The 13,678-nt window shown below is 35.9% G+C and overlaps 1 protein-coding gene across 1 annotated transcript in view; it reads left to right on the top strand.

Moving 5' to 3' along the window:
- Nucleotides 1-7,217, top strand: part of LOC141343806 (uncharacterized) — a 34,797-nt gene extending 27,580 nt beyond the window's left edge. The window contains exons 8-9 of the mRNA XM_073848458.1: nt 1,216-1,711; nt 6,517-7,217. Of these exons, the coding sequence (XP_073704559.1) occupies nt 1,216-1,711; nt 6,517-7,217 (1,197 nt within the window). The remainder of the gene's footprint in view (nt 1-1,215; nt 1,712-6,516) is intronic.
- Nucleotides 7,218-13,678: the final 6,461 nt, after the last annotated feature.

Genomic DNA, 13,678 nt, shown 5'->3' with positions numbered 1-13,678 from the left:
GAACTATAGCTGATATCTTTCTGCCAATCTACCATTTAAAATTTTTTGGTATTTTTTCTGTAAAGAAATTTAATATGCTTATTCATCGAGGATGCGTTATATTAATCAAAAGGGACAGTAAAAACATTTATAATGTTACAAAGGATTTCTATTTCAAATAAATGCTGTTCTTTTAAACTTTATATTCATCAGTGAATCCTGAAAAATAAAATCTATCACGGTTTCCACAAAAATATTGGGCAGCACAACTGTTTTTAACATTGAGAATAATCAAAAATGTTTCTTGAACAGCAAATCAGCATATTAGAATGACTTGTGACACTTAAGACTAGAGTAATGATGCTGAAAATCCAAATTTGACCTCAGAAATAAATTACATTTGAACAGATATTCACATAGAAAACATTTATTTTAAGTTGTAATAATATTTTATTTTAAATATAATAATTTTACGGATTTTACCATATTTTTAATAAAAAATAAATGCAGCCTTAGTGAGAAGAAGAGACTTTTAAAAAACATAAAATAAATTTGAACATTTAAAAAACTTTTCAAGCGTGGCATATGTTGTTGTGGTATTGTTATATGCCCTGTTTAACTTTAATGTGTCGTATTTTGAAAGTTAAATGTGTTGTTTTGATGTTAAACTAGTTCCTCTTTGACTATATTCCAGACGCACAGACTACCGGCCAGCCGGACCCGCCTGACTTATAATATTAGTCAAAAAATAAATAATGAATTTTTTTTTATTATTTGGTTAAGAAATCAGTAATATTCTCCAGCAAAAGTGTTTTATGTGAATTATAGGCAAGTCAGTAAGAATTTTAACAAATAAATAAATACTTTTATTAATCAAGGATCCATTAAATGGTTAAAAGGATCAAACAATTAAAGGATCATGTGACATTTAAGACTGGAGTAATGATGCAGAAAATGCAACTTTGACCTCAGAAATAAATTAAATTTTAACAGATATTTACATAGAAAGCAGTTATTTTAAATTGTAATAATATTTCACAATTTTACAGATTTTACCACATTTTTAATCAAATAAATGCAGCCTTGGTGAGCAGAAGAGGCTTTTTCAAAAGCATAAAAAAATCTGAAACTTTTCAAGCATGGCATATGTTGTTGTGGTATTGTTTTACGCCCTGTTTAACTTCGGAAATGTGTGGTATTTTGAAAGTTAAATGTGTTGTTTTGATGTTAAACTAGCTCCTCTCTGACTATATTCCAGACGCACAGACTACCGGCCAGCCGGACCCGCCTGACCTTCAGCCCTCTAACTGGACCGGACAGGTGGATTTAGACGTTGAGCCGCTCATGGCCGCTGAACCCGCCGAGCTGTCGGCTGAGTATCTGACGGTCCGTCTGCGAGCCGGAGACACGTCTCTGGACTGGAGCGGCCAGCTGGACTCCTTCCCAGACAGCCGACAGGTGCTTCCTGATCTGAGGTCGGATCTGAGTCCTGGCGGTTCGGCCCGAGAGGAAGAGGATGAGGACGAAGGTCTGTCCGGTCAGTCCGTGAGTCCTGCGGCTCCTTCAGATGCTCCTCAAGAAAAGGCCAAGAGTTCGCTCACCAACATCGTCAGCTCATTATGGAAACCCTGGACCTACTTGACGGGAAGCGAAGCGGAGGCGACGACCAAGAGTGAGGTTGCGACGGAGACGCCTGTGACGGATGCTAGAATCACCGCAACTCCTGGATCAGGTAAATATGAAAGTAAAGCCTTTTCTGTCTCAGATTTGCACTCTTGCTGAGAACAAATGACTCTGGTCAGAAAGAAATGGATCATGATTAAATGAATATTTTATGAAAAGGAAGATGAATTTTAATTGGAGCTAAGTGATAAATTTATATTGATACTTATTTTATATATATATATATATATATATATATATATATATATATATATATATATATATATATATATATATATATATATATATATCAATAAAAATAGTAATAAAAATAATTAAATGGTATGTCTCTTAATTTTGATTAATTAGAACTACATTTTGATTGCTAAAATGTAACCATTAAAACAGAATTTAGAAAATTTAAAAAAAGAGATTCTTAAAAAGAGATTTTAAAAATGCCGTAAAAATGTTATATTTGTGTAAGTTTAATTATTTATATTAATTAGACATGCTTTTTTGATTGTTAAATATTTAACCATTAAAATAGAATTTAGAAAATTAAAAAATAATAATAATAATTACTTGGACATGATTTTTAACATTTTAATTAACCATTAAAACAGAATTTAAAAAATTGTTAGAAAAAAAAAGAAAGAAAGAAATTTTAGGGCCCTAAAAATGTTATATTTGTGTAAGTAAGTTTCATTATTTCTATTAATTAGACATGCTTTTTTGATTTCTAAAATGTAACCATTAAAACACAATTAAGAAAATTGTAAAAAGAAAAAAATTAATTAGACATGCATTTTGATTTCTAAAATTTACATTAACCATTCTACTGATGGTAAACTAAATAAAATTACTAAAGCTTTCAAATTAAATTGGAAAAAGAAAATATAAAACAAAATATGAACAAAATTTCATGTAATATATATTTAAAACACTGTAGAAAATAAGAATGCAGCAAAGTAAAATTAGGTGGATGAAAATATCTTAATTTTAAACTAACTAAACCAATCAGTCATGCTTTTTGATTATTAAAATACAAAATTTTCCAAAGTTCTAAAAATTTAACCATTAAAACAGAATCTAGAAAATAGTTTAAAAACAGAAAAATTCATAAAATGATTTCTTAAAGCCCTAAAAATTTTATGTTTTTTTTTATTTCTAAAATGTAATTTAACCATTCAAACAGAATCAAGAAAAAAATAAAATTGTAAAAAAAAATAATTACTTGGAGATGCTTTTTGATTTCTAAAATTTTAGAATAAAAAAAACTTGAAATTTCAAAAAAAGAAAAAACTTTTTTTATTTTATTTTATTGGGCCTTAAAATTGAATTATATTTAAGTGCATTAAGTGAAAATTTTAATGTTGAATTAGAAATTAGCTTTAACTTATCAAAAACTTAAAATTGCTGAAACTGAAATCAGAATGATGTTACTTTAGAAAAAAAAGCTTTTAAAATTAGCTTTCATTTTTATATTTGATTGTAGTTTATATGCTTTTTATATTTCTATTTAGCTCAATTTTTGCCACAGATTTAACAAATTGTTGTTAAATTATCTACGTTTCATGATAAATTAGCCAAGCTTTTTGAGAACTCATGGGCTACTAGTGCCAAGTGTGTTTTAGTTGATCGGTCATGGGATAAATCGAGCTCAAGCCCAGCGGGAGGAAGTCGTGAGACTGAGAGGAGGCAGTTGAGTTCACTGATGTTGTCCTGTCAGCGTCACTTCGGCTTTACTTCAACCACAAGCTGACACTGTTTTCTTACAGCAAACTAGAATTTGGTGTGTGTTTGTGGAGTATGGCTGAGCGTTAAAGTTTGAGTATTGAGTTAGCTTCTTCTCTGCCCTCCTGTCTTCATTAATACAGATACCTCGTCTGGCCCAAACTGAACCCGGTCGCATTAATGTTTAACGCTAAATGGAAACTTAGGCCTGTCGCCTACATTATTAAAGTCCATTTTCCAGCCAGAATTTCAGCTCTGCCCCAGTGGAAGCTTCATAATTGAGGTTTGAAAGCTTGAGACACGAAGCCAGAAACTGGAAAAGTGTAAGCATGCTTGCTGTACTGTACGCTCTACTGCTTTGTGTGGTTTATTCTGCTGATAAACCAGACATAACAAAACCAAGTTCTCCCAATATTTGTGCCCTGTTTATATGTTCATGACTCATTTGTGAGGATTCATTTGTATTAGGATGCTGCCTTGGGCCCGAAAAAAGTACATAAATGCTTGCGTTTGGCCTGCAGCCATACTAGCTATCGTTTTTTGTGCATTGTTAGATTGTGAAATGTGTCAGCATGCAATTCATAATTGAATGCAAATATATGCACTGGCCAAGTGTTTTGATCTCAGAGTTCAGACTTTTTCCCCCATAAATCTGAGTTTAATCTTACAATTTGGATGTAAAAGTGAGTATTGCGAATCAAATTTTGAATTCTGTTTCAGTTTTTTTTTTGTTTCCATCATGAAAAAATTAAAAAGAGACAGAATTGGGAGATATAAACTCAGAAATTGTGAGCAAAATATCAGAACTGTGAAAAAAGGTTGCAATTATATATATTTTTTATTTTTATATCTTACAATTTAGATTTTTTTTTCTTTGCAAAAAAAATGTATAATAATAAAAACACAAAATTATGAGTTATAAACTGAGAATTGTGTAATTGGAATTGCCAAGACAAAAGTCTGTAAAATAAGTACTTTTTTTAAATTCTTTTATTTTTGTCACAAATGATGTCCCCATAAATCTGAGTTTTTTATCTTACAATTTGAAAACTTTTTTCACATTTCTGACATTTTCCTTTTTTGTTTTATAGTATATATATATTTTATTTCTTACAATTTAGATTTTTTCCTTTGCAAATAATAATAATAATAATAAAAACACAAAATTATGAGTTATAAACTGAGAATTGTAAAATTGGAATTGCCAAGAATTTTTTTTTAAAATAAATCAAATTTACCTTTTTTTATATATATACAGTATATGCCACAAATGATGTCCCCATAAATCTGAGTTTCTGTCTTACAATTTGGATGTAAAAGTCAGTATTGCGAATTAAATTTTCAAACAATTCTGTTTCAGTTTTTTTGTTTCCATTCTAAAAAATTTAAAGAGTCAGAATTGTGAGATATAAACTCAGAAATTGTGAGGGAAATGTCAGAAATGTGAAAAAAGTTGCAATTATATATATTTTTCATTTTTATTTCTTACATTTTTTTTTCTTTGCAAATTTTTTTTTAATAATAATATAAACACAATATTATGAGTTATAAAATGAGAATTGTAAAATTAATTGCTGAGAAAAAAGTCAGAATTGTAAAATAAGTCATCTTTTATTTTTGTCACAAATGATGTCCCCATAATCTGAGTTTCTTTTATACAATTTGGATGTAAAAGTCAGTATTGCAAATCGAATTTGTCAAACAATTCTGTTTCAGTTTTTTGTTTCCATTATGAAAATTTTAATTTCAATTATATATATTTTTTATTTTTATTTCTTGCAATTTAGAATTTTTTCTTTGCAAAAAAAAAAAAATAATAATAATAATAAAAACACAAAATTATGAGGTATATACGGAGCCCCTAAGGGGACGTCAGAGTAAAAAAAATCAAAAGTTTAGTTTCATGTGCTCACTTGAAACTTTCATGTGCTCACGCGAAAACCTTCATGTACAGAATTTTTTTTAAAGTTTAGTTTCATGTGCTCACGTGAAACTTTCACGTGCGCACGCGATAGTTTCACGTGCGCACGCGATAGTTTCACGTGCGCACGCGAAACTATAGAGAAAATTTCACGTGCGCACGCGATAGTTTCACGTGAGCACGCGAAACTAAACTTTATTTAATTTTTGCTCCACGTCCCCTTAGGGGCTCCATAGGTATAAACTGAGAATTGTGAAATTGAAATTGCCAAGAAAAAAATTATTTTATTTTTACATGTCACAAAATAAGAAAAAGAAATCAATTTCCGCCATGGAATAAAAAAAGATAATTTTAGAATTACAAAATTGCTTTAAATAACTAAAAATTAGTTGGTTGCATTCATTTAATTTTCAAATTTTCATTTACGGTAATAAAACCTAAAATTACACAAATTGAATAAAACTGAAATTAAAATAATTTAAAAATAGCTTTTATTTAAATTTTTTCAGTTTTCATTTTTAATTTTCTGTCATTATATATTAAACTAAATTAATCAAAATAATTGCAAAAGTGGTTTATTATTTCTGTTTAGCATATATATATTTATATATATATATATATATATATATACAGAGAGAGAGAGAGAGAGAGCAACATTTTCACGTTAAAGTTTTAATTGGAAAAAAACAAGTCTGAGTTATGAGATATAGTTTTAATTTTAGTTTGTCATTTTGTTGTGCTTTTGTCATTTTTTATTTTTTAAATTGTTCTATTTCACATTTTTTTTAATCATATTTTATTTTTTTTTATTTTTTTTTTTGTCATTTTTGTGCTTGTGCTTAAACGTATTTAATTTTCATTAAAGTTTTTTAAGTGTACATTTTTATTTAAATGTTTGTATATAATTTTATTTAATTTCAGCTTCCTTTCAGTTAACGAAAACTAATTCAATAGCTTTATTTTTAGTTAACAATAACAACACTGGCTGAAATACACTACATGCAGTTCAAAAAATGTCTGATGGTAAAGGAATCAGTCTTATTTTAGTATTATTTATAGGCTATAATATTATTTTATATATAATATTATTACTATTTTAAATTTTGATTTCATTTTGATTTGTGCTTTCGTCATTTTTATTATTCATTTATGTATTTATATTTATATTTAACTTTATTTTTACTTAACAGTAACAGCACTGGTTGTGTTTGTGTCTATAGAGTTGACGTCATGGTGGAGCCACTCATGGTTGACCAGTCCTTCCACCGTCACTGATAAATTAATCACCTCCTTTCCGCCCACGAGTCCAATTGTACCGACGACAGTCCCACCAAACGCCACCAGAGATGAACCGGATGACAACAAAACCAGTCGAGCTGCGCAGGATGGTCCGGCGACGTCGGCCGATTGGATCGTGGTGACCGAAATACCAGAGCAGAAAACCGAAGCCCCTCAACCCAAAGTCTCCATCTCCATCTCGACCGAGAACTACTCCGGAGAGAGTCGAGTCCCGGAGACGGAGGGCAGTTCGTGGGGCGACACGTTCCCGTCGTCTCAAACGCCGCTGACGGTGGTGACAACAAGCACTGGTTTCTTCTCCACCGCTCCACACGGACACGAGGCTCGTGGAGAAATCCAGTACAGGCGCAGAAACAAACCCAAAAGACTCAATCAGAGCACCACAGAGATGAGCACAACCGTCGCCCAGAGCACAACGACTCCCTCAGTCCTGACATCCAGCGCTGGAGACGCTGGGACAACCCTCTTGACATCCACAGACGAGTCTCAGACGCCAAGCTTTGCCACGACTGTTCCCAGCGGTGGAGAACAAGATTTGAGAAGCACTGAGGCCGTCAGGAAAAACAGCTCCACTGGAGAAGAAGAAGGTACGATTTACTGCTTTCAAGTACAAGTAATCTAATGAATAGTCTTCAGTAGGGTGAGCAACAATGCCATATTTAGACCCTGTCCACACTAATACAGGTATGTGCCGAAAAATTTGAATATCGAGGGAAAGTCCATTTATTTCAATAATTTGTTTCAAATAGTGAAACTTGTATGTTATATTAGTTCACTACACACAAAGTGAAATATTTCAAGCCTTTATTTGTTTCAGTTTTAATGATTATGGATTAAAGACAAAAAAAAGCAAATCCAGTATTTCACAAAATTAGAATATTTCATGTGACCAATAAAAACAGGATGTTAAACACATTTTGGCCTTCTGGAAAGTGTGTTAATTAGGGCTGGGCGATATGGCCTAAAAATAAAATCCCCAATTTTTTTCACAAAAAATCCAATTTACGATTTAAATCGATTTTTTTCCCCCTACTACTTTTAGCATGTAAAGAAACCCCAGCTTTTCCACAATATATATGGGCATCATATATTTTGCAGTATACATTGCAACTGCATCAGTGCTTTCCACCAGGCCCCATTCTTATCATACCAGACACAGTAAATGTTTGTAAGACAAATAAATATGAGACGGGAGGAAAATATGTATTTCCATGCTTTTCTCTTGGACTTATATCGTATACAAAAATATACAATTTTGAACACAGAAATATTAAATGATTTTAATAACTGAAACGATCTGCCAGCAGGTGGTGGTAAGACACTGATTTAATTACTGAATCATATCATTCATTTGATTCGTTTGAACGGATGGTTCATTCAAGAATAATGCAAGTGACTCTTAATGAACGGGAAATTGAAACATTTCACTAGATTCATTGAAAAACACACGTTCATTCATAAACGAAACACCCCTATGTTCGAGTGGAGATGCGCTGCGGCTCAGCTGTGACTTGTTTCAGACTACTTTTGACGACGAAATAGAGCAAAATCAGGCAATAGTGTTATAGTCAGACTATGTAAGTCACTTAATAATAACTTCTTGTTTATTTAACTGTTATAATAAATCAATATCTCGTTTACAAACTCCCTTAAAATGATTAAAAGCTGTCACTCATCTTAGTTCGCAATCTCACAAAGCTCTATTATAATAAACGAAGCTAATGCCCATTCAGTCTCTTATTTACACTCTCTCTACACTTGAGATACATTAGTCAATGTGCAAAACACATAGAAACCTTTGAAGCTTCACTCAGCGCAAATACAAATATGCTGGTCGCACTCCATATGCAAATAATTCGCTATTGTCTTCAATCATCTCTCTACTCTGTTTATGTGATAAGTGAAATTGTATGTAATATAACAGGCTAACTTGCTAGCAAGCAGCTAATCATGTCCACTTAGTGACTCACGTTATTTTACCAGAACGCGTTATTTGTTTTCCGTTCTGAATACAGCGGTTAATTAGGCGCGCCATCATGTGGTCGGACAATATTGCCTCTTAATTATTCTGCCATTGGTGCAATTACAATGTATCTAATATTTTTATAAAAAAATCGCGATACCTCGATTTAATAAAAAATTTAATCGTCTTAAAACGTAAATTTCGAATTAATCGAAAAAATCGAAAGAATCGCCCAGCCCTAGTGTTAATGTACTGTATTATGTCCTCAGGGCCTCCTTTTGCACTAATTCCAGCCTTTGACACAGTTGAGGTGTTATAGTAGCTCAAGTTGCTTTGAAATTGGCCTTCAGCTCGTCTTCATTTTGGGGTCTCTGTTCCCTCATCTTCCTTTTGACAATACCCCATAGATTTTCAATGGGCCGGCCAATCAAGTACAGTTTTTCCATGGCTATTAAAGCAGGTACTGGTAGTTTTGGCTTTGTGGGCTGGTGCCAAATCCTGCTGGAAAATAAAATCATCATCTCCAAAAAGCTTGTCGGCAGCAGGAAGCATGAAGTGCTCTAAAATTTCCTGGTAGACAGCTGCGTTGACTGCGGACTTGATAAAAGACAATGGACCCACAGCAGCAGATGACATGCTCCCCAAACCATCACTGACTGTGGAAACTTCACACTGGACTTTAAGCAGCTTGACTTTTGTGCCTCTCCGGTCTTCCTCCAGACTCTGGGACCTTGATTTCCAAATGAAATGCAAAATTTGCATCTGAAAACAGGACTTGGGACCACTGGGCAACAGACCAGTACTTTTTCTCCTTAGCCCAGCACAGATGCTTATCTTTAATCCATAATCATTAAAACTGAAACAAATTAAGGCTTGAAATATTTCACTTTGTGTGTAGTGAACTAATATAACATACAAGTTTCACTTTTTGAAACAAATTATTGAAATAAATGGACCTTGCCTCGATATTCTAATTTTTTGGCACATACCTGTGCATTTTTTGTCTGAAAACGCATATTTTGCTTTACAGGTGTGAATCATTACTGGTTTCACAATTTAATTATGATTTTCATTATCAACTAAATGTCACCATGTGCCGCATTCTCAGTTTTCAATATTACCGCACATGGCTACATTTTCATATGCATTTTATATCAAATTTATTTTGTGCAAAATATACTTTATTTTTAGGCTACTTTTTAAAATAATTGCTTATTTAAAATAAGTGTTCTTTAAAGGAGTAGTCCGCTTTTAGAACTAAAATTTACAGATAATGTACTCACCCCCTCATCCAAGATGTTCATGTCTTTCTTTCTTCAGTCGTAAAGAAATGGTGTTTTTTGAGGAAAAGATTTCAGGATTTCTCACCATATAGTGGACTTCCAAAATGCGGTTTAAATGCAGCTTCAAAGGGCTCTAATTGGTCCCAGCCGAGGAAGAAGGGTCTTATGTATCAAAACGATATAAACAATATCATTTATAGTTTTACCATTTAATTTGAGGAAAAAACAGTCAAAAACACACTGTAACTCAAAGGTCTTGACAAAACTGAAAGTAAAATAAAAGTTTGGTTTAACTTGAAGAGATTATGACAGACGTATATTACTGTAGTATCAAGATTAAATTTGAGAAAAAACTAGCATTAGAAACACTGAATCTCAGCAAAATATAAGTTGGGTTTAATGTGAAGAAACTGTGACAGAAATATATTGATATTGTATAATAGTACCTAAAATAATTCTCAAAGTACTAGTCAAAGTCAAAGAAGTCAAAGTCAACTTTATTGTCAATTCTGCCACATGTACAGGACATACAGAGAATTGAAATTGCGTTACTCTCAGACCCATGGTGCATACATTAAATACAAAAAGTAACAAATACAAACAGTAACATTAAATACAGAGGAAGAATTGAAAAAATACGAATAAATACAAATAAACAGATAATGTATAAAAATGAAAAATACAACATACAAGTAAGGGCACATGGTAGAAAATGCAAACCATGTAAACTGTTATGTGGTTTATAGGTACACCATAACCTTTATAGGAGGCTCAACACAAGGAACACACAGTACGTCCATTGAACCCACGGCTTTAATAATCCCCCCTTCAACAAACACCTATACAAAGTTCCTACCCCAGTAGTTAACCTGATACTACATTCCCCTTTCAAAGCAAAGGATAAACTATGTGCAGATGCAGAAACAGAAATAACATTAAGAGTATTTATAAACCTTCCGATTACTTATACTGAAAATATAACCCAGAACATCACTAAAATGACAATCAAAATCAGTAACACCCGTAACCACACTATGGCTTTTTTTTTTCAACTTGGCTGTAAAACACTATGAACATGTGCTTCTGTTAACACTTTATCAACATAAATTCCCTGCCTTCCCCCTTAACTCAGGTTCCATTCCTAAGAACGAACATAGTCTTTCAAGTAAGATGGAGGATTCCTTATTCGGCCTGGGAAACGTCTTTCACACACAGGAGACTGCTGACTGGCTACACACTGTGCTCCGGGTGTGACAGGAGTGTGTGTTTCATCAAGAACTGTGCTCTCGGTTGCCGGTTCAATTAAGTTAGCAGGTTCTCCTGGAGCCACAGGGGTTGGTGAAAGATGGTATCTGTTCCTACGCAGAGTGCCCCCTGGCGTCTCAATGATGTATGACCTCGGCGTGCCGGCAGTAGACACTACCGTGCCTCTTTCCACTGTATCTTTGACCCACACATGATCACCCGGTTGAAGGTACGGCATGTCGCGTGCTCTGTGTCTTTTGTCATAATTCTGTCGCAGTTTTTGTCTGTACCTTTGCTCTGTCCTTTTCAGGTTATCTATGTCTGCGCACCCTGGGTTGAGCTTGGATGGAATGACAGGAACTGGTGTTCTTATTTTCCTCCCCATCAGAAGTTCAGTGGGACTGTATCCATTCGCCAGGGGAGCAGCTCGATAGGCCATCAGGGCGAGATAAGGGTCGCTGGATTTCTTGAGGAGACTTTTGATTGTCCTCACAGCACGCTCCGCCTCCCCGTTGCTCTGTGGGAAATGGGGACTGGATGTCACATGACTAAAACCCCAATCCTGTGCAAACTGTCTGAAAATCTCAGATGCAAACTGTGGGCCATTGTCTGAGCGGACCACTTCAGGAATACCATGACGAGCAAAGATAGACTTGATGTGATCAATCACAGCTCCAGATGTCGTAGATGTCAGTTTGGCTACTTCAAAATATCTGGAGAAATAGTCCACGATGACCAGGTATTGTTTGTTGTCTATCTGGAATAAATCCGCTCCTACAGTGGACCATGGTCTTGACGGAAACTCAGTAGACATCATCTTTTCTTTGAAATTGACTCTTTCACGGCTGCACACATCACATTTCTCTATCATGTTTGTCAGCTCTCTGCTGAGCCCTGGCCACCATACTGAATGCTTAGCCCGCTCTCTGCATTTTGTTATTCCCAGATGGCCCTCATGCAGCTTGGACAGGATGTCTGCCCTGAGTGACGCTGGGATGACTATTCTGCTGCCATACAATAGTAGACCATCTTGGATTGTGAGCTCACCTTGGAATGGCAGATATGGCTGGTACACTCTGCTGATAGAAAATTTATCTGGCCATCCTTCGACACAGAATTTCTTCAAGTGCTGGAGTGTAGGGTCGTCGTCCTGGTGTCTCTGAATTTCTCTTAACCTCTTTTCTGTAGCTGGGAGGTTCGCTACCACAGAGTCAACATATAGGTTGATTTCCTCCTCCTGCAATCCTTCTGCAGTATGACTGACAGGAGCTCGGGACAGCACATCCGCAGTTGCGATGTCTTTGCCAGCCACATGCGATATGGTGTAGGCAAACCGCATTAGTCGCATGCGCAGGCGCTGTATGCGTGGAGGAAGTTCTTCTAAGCTCTTTGAACCTAGTAGAGGAATCAGGGGCTTGTGGTCGGTTTCAATGTGAAAACTCTTCCCAACGAGGAACTCTGCGAACCTCTCGCAGGCCCATGTTGATGCTAGCGCCTCCTTTTCGATCTGGGCGTATCGCTGCTCAGTGCTGCTGAGGGCTCTTGAGGCATACGCCACCGGTTTCCACTCTGTGTCTGTTTGCCGCTGGAGAAGAACGGCACCCATCCCGTATGAGGAAGAGTCAGCGGAGACAAGTGTTTCAGCATTAGGGTCATACAATGCAAGTCCTGGGGGTGTCGTCAGTTCTTCCTTGATATTATCGAAGGCCTGCTGTTGTTGCGGCCCCCAGGCCCACATACTGGACTTTCTCAGCAGGTCTCTGAGTGGTCGCGTTCTCTCAGCTAAATGAGGCAGGAATTTCCCCAGGTGGTTTGTCATACCCAGGAAGCGTCTCACCTCGCTAACATTACTGGGTGCTGGCATGGCTTTTACAGCGCTCACTTTATCAGGATCAGCGCTGACGCCAGATGCCTCAATGACCTGCCCCAGGAACTTTATCCTGTTCTTAGAAAACTCACACTTGTCATTGAGCGTCACTCCCGCCTCCTGCAGTCGTGACAGTACTCTCCACAATCTCTCATCATGCTCTGTCTGTGTGGCTCCCCAGATGAGCACGTCATCCATCTGACACAGAACACCCACCAGGCCCTCCAGGATGCGTGACATGCGCTTCTGGAAGTGTTCTGGTGCTGACGAGATCCCAAAGCACAGGCGATTATAACAATACCGCCCGAACGGAGTTATAAAAGTGGTTAGCAGAGTTGACTCCTTGGACAGTGGAATCTGCCAAAATCCTGCGTTGGCGTCTAGCTTTGAAAACACTTTGGCCCCAGCGAGCTGTCCTAACGTATGTTCAACTGAGGGGAGGGGGTGCTTCTCTCTCATAACTGATTTGTTCAGCTGTGTGAGATCGGTGCATATTCTCACCTTGCCTGTGCGTTTCGGCACCACCACCATAGGCGCACACCATTCAGTGGGCTCCTCCACTTTTGAGATAACTCCCTGCTGCTCCATACGGTCCAGCTCCTCTCTGACCTTTGGCAGGAGTGGGAGGGAGATGCGCCTGGGAGTTGAGAGGGAGAAAGGCTGAGCGCCTGGTTTCAGTACTATGTTGTACTCGCCCTCCATTTTACCTAGTCCACTGAAAAGCT

Source organism: Garra rufa, chromosome 10 (genome assembly GCF_049309525.1).
Source record: "Garra rufa chromosome 10, GarRuf1.0, whole genome shotgun sequence".
NCBI classification, from domain to species: Eukaryota; Metazoa; Chordata; class Actinopteri; order Cypriniformes; family Cyprinidae; genus Garra; species Garra rufa.
Note: the sequence above shows the minus strand (reverse complement) of the source record. Positions and strands in the feature narration are given on the sequence as shown.